At 55.9% G+C, this 25,465-nt stretch overlaps 1 protein-coding gene across 3 annotated transcripts in view; it reads right to left on the reverse strand.

The window, feature by feature from the left end:
- Nucleotides 1-6,768: 6,768 nt before the first annotated feature.
- LOC117645187 (transcription factor Sp9) overlaps nucleotides 6,769-25,465 on the reverse strand; it is a 78,879-nt gene continuing 60,182 nt past the window's right edge. For all 3 annotated transcript variants that reach the window (XM_034385202.1, XM_034385200.1, XM_034385201.1), the window contains exons 2-3: nucleotides 15,975-16,082; nucleotides 6,769-8,225 (exon numbers count right to left, since the gene is read on the reverse strand). In XM_034385202.1, the coding sequence (XP_034241093.1) occupies nucleotides 6,828-8,225; nucleotides 15,975-16,082 (1,506 nt within the window). In that variant the 3' untranslated portion in view covers nucleotides 6,769-6,827. The remainder of the gene's footprint in view (nucleotides 8,226-15,974; nucleotides 16,083-25,465) is intronic.

Genomic DNA, 25,465 nt, shown 5'->3' on the forward strand with positions numbered 1-25,465 from the left:
TGTCTCTCTCACTTTCATGGGGCATCCCACATAAATGCGAAATAGAGACAGAGCGACGAAAACGGTTCTCGGAATCAGTCTGCACTACTCAGCGGCAACGGTGCCGCACGGTGCAGTGCGCAGTGTAGTGGCAGCGCGTGCCTCGCCCGCTGTGCCACCCATCGCTCACCTGGAAGACGACGCTCTCGGCGCGCAGCGGGGCCGCGAGGGTGCACTGTAAGGCACTGCACTGTAAGGCACGGGCCGCGATGCCCCCCACGGAGTCGCCACCCCGCGTCAAACACTAACCAGCCGGCACCGTCATTTGGAGGGCCTGCGGGCGGAGAGTCGTTTTCGTCGCTCCGTCTCTCTCGCACCCATACGGCACGCGCCACGAGTGCGAGAGAGACAGAGCGACGAAACCGACTCTCAGTGTGCCGGCGGCCACGCGCGAGGAGCTCGACGCGCTGCGTGGCGCCGCGGGAGCGCGACGCGTTTCGAGGCAGTTTGGGTGAGAGTCGCGTCAAGGTTCCCCCAGCGCACGGGCTCCCAAACCGGAGGTACCAGTCGAATAATGAATGAAGTGCAGAGGTTTTGGCCGCTGCCTGCAATAACGATTGCTAAAAGCTGCAGCAAGACGCCTGCGGCCCGTAATGGTAATGGTAATGCAGCGTAGGCACCCCGCTCCAGAAGCGTGTGTTGCGGTACAGCATCGGCTGACTCGCAGGCGCACTGGCCCCGACAGCGCGATGTTTGCAGTGTGTCTAGTGCACGTCGGAAGGGACGGAGTACGGAAAACCTTCACGGTTGTTGAAGGACTTCAGTTTATAGCAGTAGACGGGATCTCGTAAGTAAGTAACCTAACCGAGAGGGACATTGCGTAGAGACCCCGCAGCAGCCGCACTAATGCTTGTTGTTGCCATGCAAGCCACCAGTACTGTCCATTCCCTCAACCCTGAGCCAGCGGACCAAAGGAAAAGTTAAACAGCCGAACCCCACCGGGGGCCTCATTGTCGGAGTGCTGTTCCGGTGCATTATAAGGGTTCGACCCTTTGTTTCGCTCGTTGTTCCGAGGCTGTTTGCCACACTCATGATGGCACCAAGAAAAGGCCTGCATAGCAAAGGGTCGCCGCTGGCTCAGGGTTGAGGGAATGTACAGTAGGGTGGGACCATGGAGGAACGGCGGCCGCCGAAGTGACGAACGATGGACTGCTGATCCTCGGCGTGCTCAACTAAATGGAGAGATTGCGCACTGAGCCCCTCCCCTCCCCTCCCCTCCCCTCCCCCCCTCCCCTCCGCCGCCTAACCCTGCGCCTCGCCGCCCCCAACAGCCCGCCAATTCAATTGCTGCCGCTTGGCGCACATTTATCGCCGCGGTCACAAAGCAAGCCGAGCAGCACTCCATTCCCTCTCTCTCTCCCACTCGCACTCGAAAGGGAGGCCGCATGCGAGTGCGAGAGAGACAGAGCGAGGAGGGCGCCGTTCGGATTGAAGCCATGTGTGGCGGACGAGGGGAGACGGCGTCATTGCAACGCAAAGCGAGCAGCGGATTACTTCCGTAATGCGACTCTCGGTCAGCTTGGCGAACCTCAGGGTGAAGTTCAAGGTTCACGATGCAACGCCCAAGGTTCAAGGTCCACGATGCAACGCCCAAGGTTCAAGGTTCCAGGTCCAGCACAGAAATTGTGCTCATTTCAGCACATTCCCTCCATCGTTGACACTTCCGCCAAAACGCCGAGTGAAGAAGAGGAGGAATAAAAGCACCGGGGCTAGTTCACCAAATCGTCTTATTTTCAAGTTATGTCGGGTTTCAATCTTGAAAATCAATCTTCGGTTATTTTGAATAATTCTAGAGCCCAGAAGAACGCAAGGTTCAATTTTAGCTTTCTCAGAGGACAATCCGGGACCAGAAGGCTCAATTTATGAATGAAAAAAATGGAGCTGCACTAGAGCGGCAAGGATCAAACTTACCAATGGATTTTTCCAGTGCGAGTGTTGGATGTTTACCCCTCACGTCCAATAATCCTCGAATTGTCCCATGTATTCTTTTTTTCAGTGGCTGCGGCGTCACAAGCTGTTGCTGATGAAAAGAAGATGGCCCAAAGCAACCTCGAATCGCCCTGCTTGGCCCCGCATCCCCTCCAGCAGCGCGTCGAGGCGCCCTCAGCCTCGGCTCCACCCACCCTTCCCTCGTGGGGCGTGCCCGGCCACCCCTCTCCCACAAAGCAGAAGCAAGTGCAGACCTCATCCAGTCGGGCACTTGAGACATCAAATCCAACCCCAAGCCAAGGGCCGTCCTGCGTACACTGCGAGGGATGTTGCACTGAGGGCTTTCTGCTCCGAGAAGAACGGCACCGGCATGAAAACGTCGCCGTGAGCTTCACGGCAAGTTTATCGTCACAGCTGAGGCTACGTGTTACTTGAAGTAGCTCACTATGAGCTTTTGGTGACTACTCTGTTCTCTTTGCTTTCTGTTTACAGGTGCAGCAGAGCAGTCTAGTCGTGGACATATACTCGAGGAAACATGCTATTACAACACATTGAATTTCATAAATTGTCCAGTTTTGGAATAGTAAATACCATTGCTAGGATCAATAAAAAAATGAACTTAGACTACTTTCCTCTGTAGTGCCACCCGTGTCAATTATCCTCCCGTAAAGTGACTATCCTCTAAGGGACAAAGCTCCCCAGCAGTTACTTTTTTTTTTGCAAGTCGTAAGAATTGAATAAAGAAAAACTGTTAGATATTATTTTCTTTTATTTTATTTGTCATACATTTCTAGTACACGATTCCGATCAAGCTGAGTTGAGAGGATGGTAGTTCCAGAGTCCACAGAAACAAAATCGATGAACCTGTTGGCAAAAACACAAACAAAACAAACCGAGTGTGTGGCCGTGGGTTGAAAATTCACATGCTAGAGCGAACTCCACCGCTGTTCCTTGATTTTCATTTTGCTGAAAATAGTCATACATTCCCCCAAATATCCACGGTTGTTTATGCATCCCTCTTTGCCAAAACGACTGTTTATTTCTCCGTGCCTGTACTTTCGCAAAACAAAGCGCAGTTCCAATACACATGCTGGGCATAAACCGCACGCGCGCCGTCCGCCGCTTCTGCCTGTGCTTTTTTGCCCCCTTCTCCCCTCCTTTACAATGTACATTCATTTTCCCCGGATTCGGCGCCGTGCCAGGCCGTGCCAGGCACTGCCAGCGAGCCCCGCAGAAACCGCGGAGGACGTGTTTTTCGGCGGCACGGTTTATTGTCCCCGTGCGCGTCCGCGCGTGTGTCGCGTGCGTGCCGCGTGCGTGCGTGGAGAGGCCACACTATTCGCACGACACGCTATTCTCACCGGGGGGTGGGGATGCGTCCGAGCGAGGCACACTGCTGTGCCATCAACCCCGCAGTACGCAGGACGACGGCAGTGCGATGCTGCTTACTCGGACGCGCTCCTATTTTGTACAGCGCCCGCTGTGCGTCGTAATGTATTCTTATTATCTGCTGGGGTGGCCCGTGTGCGTGCGCTCTCGGTGCGCGTCGCGAGGACCGCGAGGACGGGGTGAAAGGTCTACGACTTCTGCTGTAAAAAAAAAACTCCGAGTCCCCCTCCATCTAAATGCATTTTTTGCGCTTTTTCAAGCAAAGTTTTCGTACTAGTCGCAATTAAGCACCGTTTTTAAAGCCAGGCGCTACGCAACACTTTCCGAAATCACGTACGAAGTAGAAGTAAAGTAAAAACGCAACTAAACCTGCGAAAATTTGCAAAAATTATGGCTTTTGTCATTGAAAAAAGTTGTGAGGCTGATAGATATTTCCTACGAAAAAGAACCCTCCTAGGAAGCCCCTGAGGTTGTAATAGACCTATTACGGCTCTCCATTTACAGCGCGGCTCGCAGGACTGCGACGCAAGTCGCACGTTCCGCGCCTCTCTCTCTCTCTCTCTCTCTCTCTCTCTCTCCTCTCTCTCTCTCTCTCTCTCTCTCTCTCCCACCCACCCCCGCCGGCAACCAGATTGCGGTTCATTTCATTACCACGGCAGCGCGGCCCGCTGCGCCCCGACCATAAAACACAGACGCATCAGGCGACGCCGCGGCGGTTGATGGTCGCCAAGGCAACGCGACGGGGGAGGCAAATGACAACAAATTTAAATCAAATCTAACCTAACCGCCGCCGCACCGTCCCGAGGGATGGAAAGCCCGAGCGCTCGACCCAGGGATGAAAATAATTTTGGCGGGAGAAAAAAATTTCAGGCATTCAAAATGTTCCGTAATACTGTCAGCGAATGGGGCGTTTATCTTGTCCCGCGATTTCTAAGGGGCGAAAAAAGCGAGAGGGTGCGGGAGAGAGAGAGGGAGAGAGAGAGGAAAGAGGCGAGCCTTTGAGATTCAGACGGCCTTTCAGGGCCGCCGTTTCGGGACACTGACTTTGCCGCCGCGTTTTTGGTGGTCAGCGGACACGCGGCGGGGTAATGAAAATCATCTCTCATTGAAATTCAAGGAGGATTGTGCGTGGGATGGCCGATAATTGAGGCAACTAGCTGGAAAGGGGTGCGGAGCCGTGCGGAGAGAAGGCTAATACCGTGCCATTGTTTTCGGCTCAGTGCGGCTCGGTACACCCGAGGGTGACGCGGGCCGCGCAAGGGGTGGCGCCAGCAAGGGGTGAGTGTGTACACTGCACGGCGCCGCACCTTCAGCGTGGGAATTTCAGCTACACTGCAAAGCAATGCTGGCTAGAAGCGTCGTCCTTTGGTTTTCAAGAGCCGGACAGCCTGCTCTTCTTCTCCTTGGCTCGGACGTTGAGTTTGCTGCTGGGCGTTTTCAGGGAAAGGGGTGTCTGAGAAGGAGGAAGGTCAGGAAAAGTCAGGATGGCAGTGATTCAGTAGATTGTCAACTCTATCAGAGAGGAAGGAATGATTAAGTCAACAGACACTTGACAGTTCATGACGATCAAAGACACATTTCCAACCATAAGAGGACGTGTAGCTAAAGGCATCGCAAATTTTCCTGACCTCTTCCCTAATGGTTTGTTAAATGAACACAAAAAAATTGATATGTAAAGTAACGTTTTGTACTTGTACACTATACACATTTTACATTCGATCACGGGGTAGACAATTGTGTACACAGTCGAAGATCCACCCTCAGCTATTTTATGCACAATACTTATGAGACAAATCAACAATAAAATTCTAGATCACTTTAATAATTCTCGATGCTTTTTTTAAAGTATAAAGATAATTTGTTATGTACAGAGAAACATTTTCAGTATAAATTGTTGACAAATAATTTATAAACATAAGCAGCATTGTGTAGTTGTAAACAAGACTTTTTATTCAAAAATATTTTCAAAGATTTGTCTAGGCTGAAAGCTTTTAAGGTACAGTAAAGGTCGAAATTAATACAACCACTTGTGAGACTGGTGACTCCTAAGACAAAACCATTTAGTGGTGTCACAGCATAACCATTTTCCTACATCACCAACTCGGCCCTCGGCTGATCAGTTTCGCTGCGGCAATCCCATGCCACAGCCGCAACAGACCGAAAACCCCTCACATCAAATGAAAAACAAATCACGAATATTTAACTCATTTCATTACCCACATTAAAAACGATTTCCTAACAGTAAACGATACGAGATCCAGTGAACAATTCATTTTCATAGGTGGTCTCATATAAAATAGTTTTAAAACAATATTACATTATATGTACAGCGTAATTAAAATCTTAAGGGTATGATACAGGGAATGGCGTTGTCAGGAGGGCATCACAGACTACGGGGGCCTCGCTGCCACCGCGACTAGGTGGGCAGCTCCGTAAGACGAAAACAAAAAGCGCCGCAAACGATTGCACCACAAACAACAACAACAAGAATTGCAACAATAACCAAGTGCAATACAGAATTAATGACAGCTGGCTTGCGGCGCAGGGGCGGGAAGGCTCTGGCGCTTCATGCCGGGGCGTGCCGGGGCCGGCCCTCGGGTCGGGGCGGTTCTGGAGGGAAGCCCCACGCGGACACTCGCGCCGAAAGCGGCTTCCGGCGGCGTCCGCGCGGGGACGGGGCCTCCCAGCAGAACCGCCGCGACGCGAAGGCGCTGGACCCGACACCGGCTCACCGCGGAAAGTTTTCAAACTAAAAAGAGTAAAATTTCGAAAATTCTCAAAAACAAATGAAGGAAAATATTTGCTGTTTTAATTTAAAAGTGTATCAATTGCATGCTTGCTTACTGACAGGATTTAGGATCAGTGCCGGGAGGAATCGAACACTGCAGGAGTGGGGGAAAGTCAGACACCTTATTTTTTGAACTTAATTGTCTCACTTAGCGACTGAAATTAAGGTGTGTGATTTTCCCCCACTCCTGCAGTGTTCGATTCTTCCCCGCACTGACTCCAGATTTCCAATCAAAACGGGTCAAAATGGTCAACTTTTTTTCAGAAGTGACGCATTGAAATGGGTGCGGTGAGCAGGGACGGCTTGGGGGCCATCCGCAGCCTTCCCCTCCCTGGCCGAGCAGAGCAGCTCAGACTAGAGAGCCGGCGTGTCACAGTCTTACGGAAAGGAGGGACTAACTCGCTGGCGTCGCGCCGCGTCGCGCGTGGGTGGGGGCAAGGACGACCTGGACGAGGCACGCCCGGACGCAAATCGGTGATAAGCGGTTGGCCAGCCCGGCCTGCAACAAGGCCGTCATGCGCGGAGCGACAAGGCTGTCCCTTCGCCAGCCCTGCGCCTCGCCGCCGGCCTCGCCTTCGGGGCCCCTGGGGGGCCCCTCGGGGGGCGCGGCGGCGTGCGGGGGCGCGAGGCCAGCCGGGGACGGCGCCGGCTACTGGTACATCAGTGCCGGCGACCACGAACTTCAGACAAGGCCCTGGGGCTTGACATCCTCTAGCCCGGCCACCGACAGCCCCATGGGAGGCGGCGTGTGCGTGTGGCCTAGGGAGGCGGGCGAATTGACGCCGCCCCCCATCTCGAGCTGGGAGTTGTCCTCCGAGTCGGAGCACGACTCGGAGCTGCCCTTCTTGGAGCCGTCTCCGTCCCCGTCGCCAGACCCGTTGTGGGTCTTGACGTGCTTGGCGAGGTGGTCGCTGCGCATGAACCGCTTGTTGCAGACCGGGCAGGCGAACCGCTTCTCGCCGGTGTGCGTCCGGAGGTGCCTCTGGAGCTCGTCCGACCGCGTGAACCGCTTGCCGCAAAAAAGCCAGTTGCACACGAAGGGGCGCTCGCCCGTGTGCCAGCGCAGGTGCGCCTTGAGGTGCGACGTCTTGCCGTACACCTTGCCGCACCCCGGGATGTGACACGAGTGGATGTTCCTCTTTCGGAGGTGGATGCCCGCCGGCCCGAGGCGGTCCGCCTCCTGGCAGTTGGGGCAGTCGCACGTCGCCCTGCCGGTGTACCGCCGCTGCGACCGCGGCGACGGCGACGCGGCCGCCTGCGAGGACGCCGCCGTGGAGGTGGACGTGGCCGGCGACGGCGTGGAGGTGGTGGTCGGGTGGTGGTGCGCGGCGGCCGCCGCGTGGTGGCCCAGCGAGGTGAACCCGGGCGCCGTCTGCATCGTCTTGTAGTCCTGCAGGAGGTGCTGCCCCACCAGCGGGTGCGCGGTGTGGCCCAGCGTCGAGTAGTCCGCCGAGCTCGCCGCGGCGTAGTTGGCGGCGGCCATCTGCGCGTGCACGGCGCCGGACGACATGTCGAGCCAGGAGCCCGCGGCCGCGGCCTGGTGCACGTCCCACCAGGCGCTGTTGTCGCCCTTCATGGCGCCGTGGTGCGACGCGTTGAAGGGCCACGCCTCGTAGGGGTGCCGCGAGTACAGGTCCTGCTGGCCGCCCGTCGCCGCCGCCCCCGAGAAGTACAGGTCGCCGCCGTAGCCCGTGCCGCACGCCGCGGCCGATCCCGGCGTCGTCATCTGCCTGCTGGAGTACGCCGCCGCGCCGCCCTGGCCCGACATCTGCCGCGCCGCGCTCTGCGACGCCGTGCTCTGCGTCGTGCTGCCGCTCGACACGGGCAGGCTGTTGTTGTTGTTGGAGGTAGAGTTGTTGTTGTTATTGCTGGTGCTGTTGTTGTTATTGTTGTTGGTCGTGCTGTTGCTGGTGGGCGGCTGGTGGCCGGGCTGGCCGCCGCCCCCGCTGGGGCTCTTCTTCCAGGGGTGGAAGCCCTTGCCCACCGCGGCGTCGGCCAGCGGCGGCGGACTCTTGCTGGACAGCTTGTTGCACTGCGCCGCCAGCATGGCGAGCGGGGTGCCCCTCAGGCCCGGATGCTCCTGCAACAAGACGGAGAGACGCCACGTCAGGACCCGCGCTCGCACGATGGGCCAGAAGACGGGCGCCCGCGGCCAAAACTCAGACGCGTTGCGAGCTCTAGAGTCGCTAAATAGGACTCTGGAGCTCAAAAAGCGTCTGAGTTTTGGCCGCCTGCGCCGGTCTTCTGGCCCACTGTGTGCCATAGTTCCGGGCAGTGTAGGATGTCATTGGGTGAGATTGATTCGCCCGAAGGTAGGAGGAGGGGGACGGGTCGTCGGGGTCGCCAGTAAGGTTGCGATGATACGCGCATGCAAGCAGCCGACATTTATGGGACAAACGGCCACACCGCGTGATAAAAAGCATGAATGGAGGAAGGACGGGGAAAGAAAGAGCGGACCGCGAGAGCGAGAGAGACAAAAAAAACCTGGCAGGATGCGACATTGAAAGTAGGCTGCAAAGTGAAAATTTGTGTGCACCGCAGCGGAAGGGGAGGGGGGATTTTAGGGAGTGATGACTGCCAAATGAGGGTGTGCTTTGTCGCCGCCGCGTGTTTGACTGACGCGCTGTCTCGGCTCACTGAACGTCAAAGCAAGGCAAGCAAGGCCAAGCCCCGCGTCGCATCCTAATGCCGCGTTGACACAGTGGCGACAGTCGCCTCTAGAGGCCGACTAGCGGGCTGGGGCTGGGCTGGGGCCGCCGGTCGGTTACCGTTGCACAGTGGGACAGAAGACCGGCGGAGGCGGACAAAACTCCAAACGCGTTTTGAGCTCCAGAGTCGCCAAATGGGACTCGGACCGAACGTGTAACCCCACCAATGAATTGCTCTCCGAACGAGGAATCCATTGGTGGGGTCACACGTTCGATTCGAGGCCTGTTTAGCGACTCTAAAGCTCAAAACGCGTGTAGAGTTTTGTCCGCCTCCACCGGCCTTCTGGCCCACTGTGCGTTGGATGTACGCCATGCCACGCTGTGTGGCGTCTGGGAAAAAGCGCGAACATCTTTCTCGACACGGGAAACATTTCCTCTCCTCTTCCTGACGCGATTCGGCGCGAAATGCATCCCCCCACGATTGTGCGTGAAATGGACTGTTTGCAGAGCGCATCAAGGGCCGACCGTGAAAAGAAGGGGAAAATTAATGTTTGGGCGTCCGGGTGCTCGGTGGCCGCTCGGTGCTCCATCACTGCCTCGGCGGCCTCGGTGCTCAGGCTCGCTCCCCCGGGGCCCGGGGGCATCGGGGGTAGGCAGTGGAGTGGCCGGCAGCCGCCGGCAGCCCCCAGCGTAACGGATCCCAAGACTCTGGAGCTCAAAGCACGTCTAGAGTTTTGGCCGCCTCCGCCGCTCTTCTGGCCCACTGTGTGGCCGCAGAGGCGCCGCCGGGCCGGCGAAAAACTCGCCATCTTCTCTCTCCGCGGCGGCGCGTGGGGCCGTGGTGGCTTGCGGTGGGGGCGTGGCGGGGTGGGGCGGGGCGCGGTGGGCGTGGCCGCGTCGCGACGCATCGCAGCCAGACAGATGCGTGCGCGACGCGCTGGCCGGAGGGGAAGGGGGAGCGGTTCGCGGTGCCATGCGACGCCTGCGACGACGCCGTGCCCGCGCGGCCCGACCGCGTCCCCCTTCCCTTCCCCCTTCCACTGGCTGCCACTGCAGCGGGCCGGGGGTTCGTACCCAGTGCGCCGCGCATCTTTACGCATCTTCGCCGTTTTTCAAAATGTCCTCTCCTCGCCCCTCCCACTGTACCTGCGCGGCCGCAGCGCGCACCCCTTCTGTTTTGAATCGGTCCGCGGCAGACGCGACGGAAGGGGAAGGGGGAGGGGGGAGGGGGAAGGGGGTGAGACGGCAACGCCGAGGAAGCACCGAAACGAAAAAGACGCCGGCTGCATGCAAATGCAATCCAAAGCATTCTGCAGCCACATGCAGCACGTCGCTCTGTCTCTCTCGCACCCATGCGGGGCGGCCCATGAGTGCGACAGAGACGGAGCGCTCCGGAATCGCACCGCGGCGCAGACGGACTGGAACGAAAATAGTGATCCGTGGTACTCATTGTCGATCCCCGAGAAGAGCGCCCCTCCTTTGTAGCAGTCGGACTGAAAGGCCCAAAGGCCCCTCACCTCAATGCGTCTCTCTCTCTCTCTCTCTCTCTCTCTCTCTCTCTCTCTCTCTCTCTCTCTCTCGCTCTCTCTCACACACACACACTCGCGGGGCGTAGGGGTGCGAGAGGGACGGAGCGAGGCCGTCGGTCGTCGGTACGTGAGTTTGCAGTTATTGGCTCGCAACAATGCAGGCCCCAGCCCGTCCAATTACAAACTGAAAATTATACGCCGCTAAAGGACGGCGGCAGACTGATTCCGAGAGTCGCTTCGTGGCTCTGTCTCGGTCGCACCTCCACGCGACGCCCCATGGGTGCGAGAGAGACAGAGCCACGAACACGTCTCTCAGTCCGCTGGCGGCGGGCCTTCACAAATGAGGCGCGCAGTCAGTCGCGTCCTTTTCTTATTTATACAATGTTCTATCCGGGCGCGCTCCTACACCGTACGGCTCCGTATACGGCGGCTGACCGAATCTGACCGGGGCGGTCGGGCTTGACTCGCCGACGGCCGAATGGAGCGCGCCCCGCAACGCCCCGCACACATCGGAACCATTAGGGCCAAATTGACTCCCCGAAAAGCACTTCGGGTCTCCCGAAGGACCCTCTACGGACCGAATGGCCCGACGAGAGAGAGAGAGAGAGAGAGAGAGAGAGAGAGAGAGAGAGAGAGAGAGAGAGAGAGAGAGAGAGGCGGGAGAGGTACGTCACAAAGTGGGGGATGAGTGCTTGACCTGTGGCGGCTGAAGGCACCGCGGCGGCACTTTTGAGGTTAGGCCGCCTTGTTTGTAGAGCGGGAAAAGAGACACGCCCTGGCCGGGGCTTGAACCCGCGACCGCAGTAGCCAATCTCGGGGTTGTTCTTTGAGACTCGCGAAAAGTGGCTGTACTTCGTGTGCTCGCGTGCCTGGTCAACTCAGGTCAGTACCAGTAAGAGCCAAGCAAGAAATCTGCATGCTAGGCCGGAATTCAAATTCAGATTCGAAATGACAGTAGAAATACATAGTAGCAGGCCTGGCGGCGACGAATCGGAGGCACAGAGACACAGACAGTTGCCTCGTCATGCTGAGTTGTGCGTGGCCCGCCGTGCGTGGCACTGCGTAGCTCTGCGTAGCGACCTGGATCGGGGCCTCCTTGAGTCCGCCGCCGGCCTGCCTCCCTCTGCGCGCACGAATGCACCAATTCGACTTTTGTACGGAGTAAAAAGCGCTTCTGGCGCGGCCAAGGCTGGGTGGGTGGTGCTGGCCGGGGCTGTGCGGGGAGTTGGCTGCGGTGGGGTTGGAATTAATTTGCATATCGAAGAAGCACGGCCTCCGCCGCCTTTAGGCCCCTGCGGCGACGGGCATCGCTCCGGTTTTCTCACTCCCACTGGCCGCCTCATCACTTTATCCCTTTTGTCTGCTCTGATTCAGTTGGCAGCGGCACAAGTCAAAGGAGAACAAATAAATATTGTGGCTGCAGGTGTGGATGAGTCTAACGCCGTCTAGCGCGTTTTGCTGCTGTCGCGGGTTCACGTTGACAAATACTTCATGAAAATTGAGCTGGAGAACGCTGCTTGACCTCGTCGCGTTTGCGTGACATTTGTGTCCCAGACTACCACTGCTTGCCCTGCGTAAGGTGACAGAAGACAAACTTGGTATGAGCAACAGCTTGAGTCAAAATGCCTCCTGGTTCTTGGGTTTGCTTTCTGTCCAGTTTCGTAGTGCAAACGCAAACAACGGCAATCTAGGCTAAGTGTCATACGTGGTCCAGTCTCTTAAAGTTTAATTTGAAGTACTTGTCATCACACCAGCAGGAACCAGGAGACATTTTCCACTATGGGTTCTGCTGCGAGTTGATTCAAGGTGATGTTCGTCGGCCCAAGTCCAAAGTCCTGACTCCAATTCTTTTGACTTTTTGAGTCCGTCTCAAAATCAGACACTTTCCTGTTTTGTGCGAGGCACAGCCTGCCCTGCTTGCCGAAGCATTGCTGCTGGAAAAGCACCTGGAAAGCGAGGGGTGAAGGACTCTGTAGGAAGAAGGACTCCCTGCCGCCCATTAGTCGACTGCAGGACTAATCTGTCTGTGCTTGGCCGTAAAAACTGGCGAATCGTCCTTCCTGACTTGACTGTCCCGTCCCCAGGGCCTATCGCGGTCCTCCATCGCGCCGCGAATCTGCCACGTCACGTCGCGTTGTCCCCAAGGGCCGCGGTGGCGCACTCGGGGGCCGCACGTAAATGACCAGCGTAATTCTCTGACGAAGCGAAAAAAAAAAACAACAACAACGACAGAACACTTGTACGTAACCGGGACCGCAGTTACTGTGAGCCGAACATTAAATTTCTGGCCGCTCCGAAACAAAGAAAAATACTGCCGCGCCGGACGAAACAAAAAATTGGGCAGGAAGAAAATGAAATAAAAAGGAAAAAGATGTTTTGGAGCGAGCGGCAGCGCGATGTCAGTCGCCGTCAAAGTGAGGTGAGGGAGGTGTTGGCGCCGTCTGATGCCCTCTCCCCCCTCCCTTTCCAGGCTCTTTCCAGAGCACCAAGAGGGAGCCCCTCATCAAAGCAGCAGTGTCATGACCTAGCCTCATCGCAGCCCTCATCCACTAAGACGTCCCCGGAAGGACCGGAACGATCAGCAAAACTCGCGACAGCACGCGACACGATTCCGTTCCATATCCCACTTCCGCGAGCAGCAACGCTCGTTTTCCGCTTCCTCACTTCGTGCCCACGGAACGCGTCGCTGTCAGCACAAGGGATCTCATTAGCTCTCTCTCTCTCTCTCTCTCTCTCTCTCTCTCTCTCTCTCTCTCTCTCTCTCTCTGCCTGCCTACTGCCTGTCATTAGGAAGGAGCCCAGAAAAAGACTACACGGGACAGGTTTCGAACCCAAGACATCCAGATGACGTCCGAATTTCGACCACCTGGCGGTGCTTTGGCGATTCGAAGTAGAAAGTCGGCCGAGCCCAGCTTCCCCCAGCTGCTGTTCGATCGTGGAGCTTGTATGACTCACACACGGGGCGTCCGAGGGCAGGGGGCGTGGCGGGCAAGGCCGCGCCGCGGCGCCACGAGATCACAAATAATTAGAAACCAGGCGATAATGAAAAATGAGTTATAAAGTAAAGAGATGAGGTAGCCTGGGCGCTGCACTGGTCCGGTTGGCCGCTCGGCTCTCCCAGGCTGCCAGGCGCTGCCAGGCGCTGCCAGGCGCTGCCAGGCAGTGACTCACTGGGGGCAACGGCTTCGGACTGCCGGCTTCGAATCGGCCAAATTTACGTCTGGGATCCGCTGTCATAACACCGTACGTGCAGTTCTGAAGAAGTCGCCTCCGAGCAAATCGAATTTCATAAACTTTCCGGATTTGTTCCGAGGAGGGCCCCGCGCAAGAAGCCGGGACCCATCAAGCCCGCGTGCTTAATTACATTTGCCACCAAATGACTCCATTTTTGTTCCCGCGTAAAAACGGAACGGGCGAGTCGTTAGCCGCGGCCTCCTCAAAGACCTTTCCTCTCTCTAGCGTCGTGGCGCCAAGGCGCAGCCAGCCGGCCAGACCGCCGTGTTTTAATGCCTGACCATAACAGCGAAATAATAGAGTGGCATCCAGCCATCGATAACCTTTCATTTGCCTCCAAATGACAGTTGGAATCTCGTTTGGGACACGACCACTCGTATTACGAAGTGAGATTTTACTGTGTATCTGAGGTCTTGGTTCCATGAGGTCTCAGCTCCAGTCGAATAATGAAAGAAATCATTTTTAACGGTGGAGGGAATGCCTTCCTATCGACACATGTGTGTTGTCATGGTATCGGCGGCGCTGGCGGCGGCCTCTGACGGGCACCTTCCCCTTCACGGCGGCGGCCCGGCGGCAGGCTCGCGCTCGCGGGGATGCGGCGGGGAAAAAATATGTCGACAGGGAGCCGAAAGGGTTACGAGATGACGGTGTCACGACATGGCGGCACGTCACGGCGCGAGCGGGGCGGGGCCAGGCGGGGCGAGCAGTGCGTCTCGTTGTCGAGCTAAAGGAGATGCACCGTGGAGGATTCGAGGTGCAAACAGCCATGACCCGTAAGAAAACAAATAAGTTGGTTTGAGAACGCGGTAAAGTTGGACGCATAGATATCAACTCGCGGTCGAAAAAGTGCCGCAAAGGGACAAGTTGTATCATCAAACATGTAGCTTTTGAAAGCTTCGAAGACTGTCCACCTTTCAGAAACGACCACAACACATATTGTAAGTGCTGTGATTTTTTTTCTCTCAACGTCTGAGAGTGTTCCGCAGGTCCTTCAGGATGAACCAGCCTCTGAGTTCCCACAGGCGTGGCAGTGCTTGGCTGTGCTTCGCGCCCAGTCCGCTGGTTGGCCAGACTGACGTGTCAGGCGGGCTGATGAAGCCGTTGCCAGGAGCGCCGCGGGCAGCATGGGCTGCTGGCGCGGCCGGGCCGCGGGACGGGGGGCCTATCGACCACACAGTGATATGCAAATGCACGGTAGCCGAAGGTGTGTTGGGCTGATTAAATAAAAGGATTGGGAATGTAACGAGGAACGACAACTACTACATCGCAGTGGCGTGCCCGGGCCCTCCACAGCGCCCCGCCTGCGTAACGCGGGGGAAACGATCCCAATGAAACAATTTCTGAAACGTATCGAGCAGTGCGCGTCCCACTCGGTCGACTCGTCTTGTAAAATTCGAGCCGGCCCGCCCCCTGTCGCCCGTGGCGAGGCGCGTCGCGGCCAGATGGACATACCGAGCAGGCCTGGATAAACGCGCCCAAATGGCTTTTAAATAGTTGGCTCGCCACACCGCCACTTCGCACTGGAAAACGGAGCCGCTCTTCAGGGCCTGATGATGATTACGGCAGTGATAAAACATGACCAAGAGGCGGAAACGAGGTCTGTGGTCATGAAGGATGCTATCTCCGGTGCAGCCGCATGGAATCGGGGAGCCCTGCGCGACGCCTTCGTGGAGCTGGCACTTCCCCGCGAACTCTCAGAAAGCTCCTCGGCAGTTTCAACCACGCATGGCCATCCCTAGGGTGCACTCCAACTAATGATAGCATTTACTTAAAATAATTATTTTGACTGCTCTGTAGTTGTGAATCAATGACAACCACCCCGGGAACAACATGTTTCAAATATGGCTGAAACTACCGAAGATTTTTCTGGGTAAATAACCCAAGCCTTAGACAACGACCTGTTCATGAAAATTAATACGCAGAGTACAGAGCATGTAAATGATTCATGGGTGCGTCTAGGGCCGGTAGTTGCAGTGACGAAGCCCCCCCGCTCGGGCCCCGCAGCCCCACCTGAGGCGGAGTGGGGTTCACAAGCCCTTCAAACATAAATCAGTGCCGACTCGGCTACCGGGCGATCGGATTCAGTCTCGGCGTTGCTGCGGCCGTCTTTGGCCGCGGGGCAACCCGAACAGGAGCCTTCACCAGTACAGGGGGTGCCAAAAACTCGGCCTGAGTCGGTCCCTCGCCATGACCTTCAACTCGCCAGGAACGGGCATTGAACTCTTCAACAACTCACGAGTAAGTCATAAATTGTAGCGAAAGTGAGTTTGCTACAGTTTCAAGGAATAAGCAAAGACCGCAGGGTCGCTTCCAATCTGGAAAGTGACCCTAACCAAGCACATTCGGTGCATGTGGAATGTTTCCAAGTAGTGCCAGAACTAATTTTTCAGACCGCACCGCCAGTCGTAGCATACTTACCAGGATTTCCTGGTCACTGGGCCAGGCCACGCCGACGCCCACGCCGACGGAGCTGGCTCTGCTATGCACCACCCCGAGCGAGGACTGCAGGAGCAGACCGTCGCACACCTGCAACAGACGAAAGAGGTTCAACTTAAGCATTGTCTCTTGCAAACCATGTGACGCCCAACAGTGCTTGGGTGCACCTTCTATAGTGGGTTGTCCAAGGTTTGAGCCAACTCAAGATTTTCATGTACACTTATTATATTTAGAGTATGATTACATGTGATTTCTTTTGATTATTTTATTATTTATCACTGATTATAGGGGGTTATAATGTTGATTATTGGGAAATATTGGGGATTATTTGAGCGCCGACCTCAATATAAGTGACTTTGGGCAGCCACTGCGTCAAATTTAGTTGCGGTCATAGGCCTCCCTCGACGCCTTACTATTCTGAAGACCCTACACTTTCATGCCCCGCCTCGGGAAGGCTTTGACCGCTGAGAGTTTGGGAGCAGTGGTCTCGCAAAAATGGTCAAAAAGTGAATGAATTTCAGAAAATTACCGTTTCTGCTGACTTTGAGCGGTCACTGCATCCAATTTAGTTGCGGTCAAAGGCCTCCCTCGACGCCTTACTATTCTGAAGACCCTACTCTTTCATGCCCCGCCTCGGGCAGGCTTTGACCGCTGATAGTTTGGGAGCAGTGGTCTCGCAAAAATGGTCAAAAAGTGAATGAATTTCAGAAAATTACCGTTTCTGCTGACTTTGAGCGGTCACTGCATCCAATTTAGTTGCGGTCAAAGGCCTCCCTCGACGCCTTACTATTCTGAAGACCCTACTCTTTCATGCCCCGCCTCGGGCAGGCTTTGACCGCTGATAGTTTGGGAGCAGTGGTCTCGCAAAAATGGTCAAAAAGTGAATGAATTTCAGAAAATCACCGTTTTTGCTGACTTTGAGCGGTCACTGCATCCAATTTAGTTGCGGTCAAAGGCCTCCCTCGACGCCCTACTATTTTGAAGACCCTACTCTTTCATGCCCCGCCTCGGGAAGGCTTTGACCGCTGGTAGTTTGGGAGCAGTGGTCTCGCAAAAATGGTCAAAAAGTGAATGAATTTCAGAAAATCACCGTTTTTGCTGACTTTGAGCGGTCACTGCATCCAATTCAGTTGCGGTCAAAGGCCTCCCTCGACGCCTTACTATTCTGAAGACCCTACTCTTTCATGCCCCGCCTCGGGAAGGCTTTGACCGCTGATAGTTTGGGAGCAGTGGTCTCGCAAATATGGTCAAAAGTGATTGAATCCCCGAAAGTATGACTGTCATTTCATTGGATGATGTTGATTATTTCACTGATTACCAAGTAGACATGCAATGATTATCTTGAGTTGGGTACCCCTTGCATGCTACTTATCACACAAGTTTCTTGGGTCACTTCTAGACGGACCTGAATCGACAGAAGATCATTGTTCATGTCCTGCCATTTTAACCTCCTGGAGCTCAGTCGATGGCCTAGGAGTGCGAGCTGCCAGGAGCGTCAAGCTTTTTGAACTCAGCCGACTGGTTGACACTGTCATCATTTGGCGCGAGGAGGCCTCGGACTGGCTGATGCGGCTCCACAGGTGTTTCCCCATTACCGCTGCGCGCGCCGACTTGACTCGCTGCGCCGCCTTGCCATGCTTTGCCATTCGGAATAAAAAGAAGACCGCTATAATGACCGCCTTCGCTCTGAAACATATTCCGTGCTCCCGATGCCAACTGGGCACTGCCACGGCGCTGCCACTGCCAGGCACTGCCAAGCCAGGCCGACACGCAGCCTGGAAAAAGCAGCGGCTCGTTCGTTCAGGGGCCGCTAGATGAGAAACGAGAAACTCGGCATTCAATAAAAGGTGCGTGTGGCTGGTTCCAACATGGCGAAGCAGAGCGAGGCAGGAACGTCCTTTAGCGGCGCCTAGCCTAACCTGAGCAAATAAAAGAGCGTCTATTGGTGTCGCGGCGCCTTCCCTGAGCCAACGAGCGTCTGTACCTAAGCAAGCTAACACAAGTCTTTTGGTGGAGCCTAACCTAAGCAAATGCATAAGCGTCTTTCAGAATGACCTTAAACGCCTCTCAGCGGATCTCAGGGTCTCTTCAGGAAGTCTAAGCGAATCAAGGAGCAATCATCAGTGGCACCCAGCCTAACCGAAGCAAATGGGGCAGCGACTTTCGTCGGCGCTTCTTCGCTTGTCCGAAAGATGACAGCCGGTACGGACCACCCCGGCACCGCTAATGCGTTACTATTATCGCCCGGAATCGCCGTTTTAGTGAAGAGTAAATGTCGATATAAATGATATTTTATGTGTGGCCGAGGCTTTGGCGGGCCGCCGTCCGCGCGCTTGAAAAATGGCTCTGGAATCGAGTGGGACCCCTCCTTGCCTTCTTGGGCAGCGCTGGGCAGCCTTGGGTCAGTAATTAAAACGGGGCCACGCCTCCAGCGCGTGACAGCCGTCATGCGGTATCAATCACGACCCACTGGAAAAATAGCGGTCAAACAGTGCACTTGCAAAGGGCGTCCGGTAAGAAAGCGGAGAGCAAGAAGAAGTATAACAGCCGTACACGGTAGCTCGGCTAATCTGTTTTTGGACCATCTCGCTCCCTACCTCCCCCTTCTCTCTCCCTCCCTCTCTCTCTCTCTCTCTCTCTCTCTCTCTCTCTCTCTCTCTCTCTCTCTCTCTCTCTCTCTCTCTTCCTCTTTGTTTCTGAGTGGCCACACAGCCGCCTGCCTGATGCCCCTCAGGTAATTAACCCATGCTGATGGCCGGAGCGGTCAGCGTGCCGCCAGCTCGGCCGGCCAAGCCGAGGGCCAAGCCGGGCAGTCGAACTTGGGGAGTGTAGAGCCACGGCCGCGTCGGCAACACGACACTGGCATCGGTACACAGGAAAAATGATCAAAAGAGATTTACTTTTTGCTCGCAAGTTTCTGCCACCGTCAAGAAGGCGAATTGTGTTCCTTCGATGTTTCTTTTCTCCCGAGCCCTTTTAGGCCACGTTTAATATCGCTGCCGTACAATCGCGCGAGGAGAGTTATATCGACGTACTGGGAACTCGTTTACATACGCGTAGCTCAGCTGGACGAGCTGACGTTACACCGTGCCCTCCCCCCCCCCCTCTCTCTCACTCACACACACACACACACACGATTCGAAGAAGTGCCCATGCCCATCCACGAAGGTGGAGTGGCGGCCGGGGATCGCCCTGGCGCCCCACACTGTTGCTGTTGTGGTGCAGCGAAATCGTGCATATTAATCACCCGCGTGTCGTCTGGGAGACATGGCTCCACTTACGGCCCCGCCCCTCGCGCCGCTGGGCCAGAAGACCGGCGCAGGCGGCCAAAACTCTAGACGCGTTTTGAGCTCCAGAGTCGCTAAACAGGACTCGAACTGAAGGTGTGACCCCACCAATGGATTCCTCGTTCGGAGAGCAATCCATTGGTGGGGTCACACGTTCGGTTTGGGTCCCATTTCGCGACGCCGGGGCACAAAACGCGTCCGGTATTTGCAGTGTGGTTCGGGTCGCAGCAAATCGCCGCGTCCCCGTCGCTATCTCTTCCTGCCCTTATCAACCCCCCGACGACTGGATTTCCGCCCGTTTTACCCGCCACAACAGCAAAACATTCCGCAGCCAGTGGTGTGTCTCTGTCGCCCATGCGGGCCTCCCAGCGAGTGCGAGAGGGAGACCTCACACAGTCCGCAGCAGACGACTCGTCCGTTTGCCCCTCGAAGAAAATAACGAAGAAGGGAAAGGAAACGGGACGTGCGCAGGAAATCAGAACGGGCCGAGCCGCGCGGACCGGGCGGTTTGTAGCCTCACGAGAGGGCGCACTTCGGAAGCACCCCTCCAATGGGACGGATGCGATCTCCTGAGGTCAGCGCTTCCCAGTGTAGCAAGCAGAGCAAGCGGAGTGGCCGGGGAGAAGGGTTCCCGCTGGGGGAGGAAAAGGAATGGCCCCGGACCGGAACCGCCCGCCGTCGCGCACACTGTCGCGCACCACGCTCGCTCGCCCACCTTGCAATAAAAGCAGACGACACTGGAATCCCCGATCGCAGCGCTGATGCCGGGGAGGCTGTCTCGGGCTGTCTGTATCGGGATGCACCAATGGAAAAAAATTCGTCGACAATCTTGAATTTGAGTCGAGTGTCTTTACAACTCATGAAATTCAGTCGAAATCCGTAGAAACTCTTCAGAAACCACTGGATTTAACCTCCAAAATTCAAGAAAATTTGGCTGCAATTCATAGTTTGCCCAAAATTTATGCGGAATTAGAAAAAATTGTACTGAAATTCAAAGACATTTCCCCTCGGGCTGGCCGCGGCCACCGTGAACAGGGCTGCCAAGTCACCGCTCGCCGCTCCACTGTACTCGGTTTTACTTTTTTTCCGAGAAGCACTTACGCTCCTCTCCGTTCCCCTTTACTTCTCCGTGTGTCTCTGTCCGGCGCGCTCCTATCCTTTCCTCTCGGCAGCTGCTCCAGTATTTTCTTGGCATATTCCTCCTCGGCCTCTCTGTGCGCACACTGTACGATCTGCCGGGGATGAAGTAAAATGTGTCCCCTGAAGCGAAAGACGATTTCCGAGAAGGTTGCTGCAAAGTCCTCGCTGGCCACTGCATGCCACGCCACTCGATGAATGGAGCGCTGACCAGAAAGAGAAACAAACTGTGCGGCTTACACGCGTAAAGTGTCACCCGAGCTGTCAAGCCGCCACGTCCTCATTGAGAGGAAAAGTTACAAGTCCACCCCCACCCCCGCGCACAGATTCGGCAAAGCTGATTACCACTGCCACTTCAGCAGGGTCCTCCCGAACAAGTTCGAACTTGTTCGGGAGGATGAGTTGCGGTTGACCTGAAAGCCTTCCGCAGATCGTCTGCAACCTCAGGAAGCGAGTTCGCTCCAATCTTGACCATGGTGATAGTACTGGACTATCTCCATGACCTTGACCATGGTGATAGTACTGGACTATCTCCATGACCTTGACCATGGTGACAGTACTGGACTATCTCCATGACCTTGACCATGGTGATAGTACTGGACGATCTCCATGACCTTGACCATGGTGATAGTACTGGACGATCTCCATGACCACACCGGTCATCTGGTCATTCAAAAACCCGCGAGGGGTTGACGTGCGCGTTTGCCGCGACGGTCAAGCGGGGCACGCGGGAACGCGTGAGCTGACACTTCTGCAGAATTCCAATACAGCGGCAGAGCAAAGGAGTGTCTTGACGGGTGGAAGGAGAAAGAGAGGGGGGACTCACAGTGGTCCAGATATCAGACATCACATCGGCCAGCTTCTCGAGTGACGAGACCCGTCTGGCAGGTGTCAATATGATGCCCGCAGTCGGCAGCTTAACAAGTGTACACTGCTCGCGAAAGAGCGCTCCCCGGCCGCCTTTGCGCATTCCCCACCGCCCCACACGAGCGCATAAAAACAATTAACGGTGCAGCAGGTTCGGTTTCATGAGTCATGTTTCCGGCAACGAGAAGCCCAAGTGCTCTTTCGTTTTTCTTGGCCGATTCGCGTGCAAAGCCCTGGCGCCGGCGACTGGCGACACAGGCTCTCGAAATGACAGCTCGCCGGTCCTCGGCGAAGCCGACAGGGGGCGTGGCGGGGCGGGGCGTGGCGGGGCGGGGCGGGGCGGGGCGGGGCGCCCGACTTGTTGCGGGGCACTTATGACGGCCAGTTTGACAGAGCTCCCCGATTCTAGTTTTGTCAGGCTGGCGTCCAATCCGATCGTGGCGCCGGCGGAGAAAGGCTTCCCCCTTTTTTTCCTCCTTTTCTTCGTTCCCCTCTCGCCTTCATTTTGACCGGGCCCATAAACACTCATGTTTACTGCCCCGGGCGCTCCGGGCTGACCCGCCAACCCGTAAAACACACCGCGAATAAACCGGCGCGGACCTAGCTTAACCTAACCTTGCAACCCGTAGAACTCCCCACGAATAAAGCCCGGTGGACCTAACCTGACCCGCAGGACTCGCCGCGAGAAAAGCACGGTGGAACCTAAGCTAACCCAACGCAGGGGTGAGAGGGCAAACTAGGAGACGAAAAGTGGGATAAAATCCCGGCAAACGACAAGAAAAACAAGAATAAGAAAAGGGCAAATTATTTGGGCAGATACTCGCAGGGGTCAGGGCAGCCCAAAGTTCAGCGCTGATTTATGCCCCGCTCCGTGACTCCGGCGCCCTTGGCTTTCCGGCGGCCTCCGGTTCGCGCCAAAACAAGAGGGCCTCGTGTACGAATGACGTAACGACACCGGATCAGATCACGCACTCCGAAATTTTGCTAAAATGATGGGTACAGTGGGCCAGAAGACCGGTGGAGGCGGCGAAAACTCTTGACGCGTTTTGAGCTCCGGAGTCGCTAAAATGGGCCTCGAGCCGAACTTGTGACCCCACCAATGGATTCCTCGTTCGGAGAGCAATCGTTCGGTTCGAGTTTTTCGCGAGTTAGCTATCCCAAGAGCCGCAGTCGGAAGAAACAAAACAACTCGGACGCTGCGGGGAATTTCAGTGAGCGGCCGGCCGGGTAGGGCCGTGAAGGGACGGAGGCCCGGCAGCTGAGCAGCTATCGAGACTATCGAATGGTCGATCACGAACGCGTCTGGCGTCATAAATTGTTGCGTATCTCGATTGGCTGCCAGCAGCGCGGAGCAGAGCTCTGCTAGCGCGCTAGCGCAGCGCCCCGGCGTCGCCATGAGGGCGAGCACACTGCTGCGAGCGGCACTGCGGCAAACCGCGCCTCGGCACTGTTAATAAATAATCAGGCTACCCGGAATAAAACACTTATCTGCTAGTCTCGCGGCGCCAATTGCACCTGGAAAAGCGCGCCAAGTTCAAACAACAGAAGTTACGGCACGCCGAGCATCACGACTTCCCCGCGGGGTGTTCGTAATAAACAATCGGCACGCGGAAAAGAAGACAATAAAATGATAAAATAATTCATGCTTTCTTTTCAGGCAGCAAAAATTGCAGTACGCATATTTGCTTTTAATATTTTCTATTAAAAATACAATAATTTTAAATGCAGTCACTGAAAAAGACGGTATAACTACTGTAGCACGATTGTCACCGACGAGGGAACCAAATGACTACAACGACGAGTATCATCTGCTTTCACTAACGTTCCTTGAACGGAGTTGTTTGGAGGAAACCTCGAGTTATTTTTCAGTGGGTGCATTATTATTCAGCCGAAAACGTCAGGACAAATTCGGTGCCGCCAATGGGGGGCCCGGGATCGACCACGGCGCCCGAATGGCTGCGGCATGGCTGCGGCACTGCCGACTGATCCACTGATAAGGGGCGGTGGTTCCTCGGCCAACCGAAGACTGCCAAAGCGCCGGCCGCGTTCCGTAAAATAGGACCGGGGGAAGGCCCAAATTTTCTCAAGGTTTATTATTCTCCCTACTTATCATTTTGATCAGAGACGCGCGGTGAAACTTCACTTATCCTCTTTCCCACACTGTAAAAACAGTTCCAGGTTTTCCGAGGAACTCCCTGGAAATCGCCAATGTCTCTACCATAGGCTTCCTGGGAAAACCCGGTGCCATTTTTATCGTGCAAAAGTTATAAACTATTGTCGCATCAAAATGCCCGAATCCAAATTTTGGACTGGATGCTTGTAACAACTGCCGCCGTTTAGGGATCCCAAACTTGAGACTCTCCGACCTCCGACGAGTCCTCCCCCGCCTTTGTCGGCACTTTTGGGGCAAAAAATGACGCGAATTTCCAGCTCGGCAATAAATCCAAGTCGAGACAGAGAGAGAGAGAAAGAGAGAGAGAGAGAGAGAGAGAGAGAGAGAGAGAGAGAGAGAGAGAGAGAGAGAGAGAGAGAGAGAGAGAGAGAGAGAGAGAGAGAGAGAGAGAGAGAGACCTTAGCATCGACCCAAGGAGGAGGCGGAGGGGCGCCCCGCTGACAGGGGGCGGGGCCGCGACGCCCAGGGGCGGGGTGGGGCGTGGCGGGGCGGGGCGGGGCGCGGTGGGGGGTGGCGGGCATGCGTATTTGGCCAGCACGCGCACCAGCCAACCACCGCGGCTCCGCGGCCTCACGGCGGCGCCCTTCTCGGCCGAGGCACTGCGAGGCACACTGCAAGGCAGCGCCAAGGTGACGAGGCCGCGGAAACGAGCATGATTGTCTCATTCAGCAAGTCAAGCCAGTCAGGCCGGGCCGGGCTCGTTGAGAGAGGACGGCCTACGCGCGCGCGAGAGAGTCTAAAAGGCGCAGGGCGTCTATTCTTGAATTATTTCAGCCAGCAGGAGAGACAACCGGGAAAAAAATGGCGGGTTACTTCAGCGCGAAATATTCAAAAAATGATGATCTTTGCCCAAAGAAAGTTTTGGTCTCTCTATGGCCCCCAGTCTGCTTCCGTCACAAAAAAAAGAGGACGAAAAGCAAAAGGCACGATAGGCTGGCGCGCTGGCGCCGCTGGCGGACCCATCTGCCTGTATCAAAGCCGTCTGCGCATACCGGGCGCGCTCGCTTGGTATGCAGGGGTCAGGCCTGCGTCGTCAATTTGCCCACAACCCATCCGTAAAGAAGACACTGTCTACGAGGCCGGCGGCGCAGGAAAAAGGCGCGCCGTCTCGGAGGGTAAATGTTTTGGCCCGAAAGCAGCCGTGCCACCGCGCACAGTGGGCCAGAAGACCGGTGGAGGCGGCCAAAAGTTCTAGACGCGTTTTAGCTCGAGTCGCTAAAACAGGCCTCGAACTGAACGTGTGACCCCATCAATGGATTCCTCGTTCGGAGAGCAATCCGTTGGTGGGGTTACAAGTTCGGTTCGAGTCTCCCATTTAGCGACTCTGGAGCTCAAAACGCGTCTAGAGTTTTGGCCGCACCGATCTTCTGGCCCACCGGACGCTTCTGATAGTTTTGGAGCGTGCGGCGAGCACGGCATTCTCTCCGGCGGCGTCGTGCAACTTGTTGGTGAGTCATGCGGCGCCTCTCCACCCTCCACCCGCCGCCTCTCCAAACTCGCCTCGCCTCGCCTCGGCGTCGCGACGCCTCTCTAAGCGCTTCGCTCGGCGCCGTCTTTTTATTGGCTGCGGTGGCCCTGGAATGCCGCCTGGCACGCGCGCCGCGGCAGTTAGGACCCTCGCGACAGAGACAGAGAGAGAGAGAGAGAGAGAGAGAGAGAGAGAGAGAGAGAGAGAGAGCGGCGCCGATGACGCCGACGATTAGCCAGCGCGTGCCTTTTGTGGCGCCGCGCCGCGCGAGGACCCATTTGGAACATCTTATTCTCACTCTGTGGGGACGTTGTTTTCTAGACTGACGACGCGTGACACGCTACACGATTTCGCTTCAGAATATTTACTAAAATGCAATTGATCGCGTTTAAATCAATTTTTTTTTTCGATTTCAATCAGTTTTGAAAACAGTATCGGTTTTGTTGTTTCGAAGTGATCAGTTCGGCAACCCTTAGTTGTCAGAACTTGTCCCACTTTCAGAAAAGCACACATGTCCCACAGTGACCACGACACACGTGGA

Source organism: Thrips palmi, unplaced genomic scaffold, assembly GCF_012932325.1.
Source record: "Thrips palmi isolate BJ-2018 unplaced genomic scaffold, TpBJ-2018v1 HiC_scaffold_18, whole genome shotgun sequence".
Lineage (NCBI taxonomy): Eukaryota > Metazoa > Arthropoda > Insecta > Thysanoptera > Thripidae > Thrips > Thrips palmi.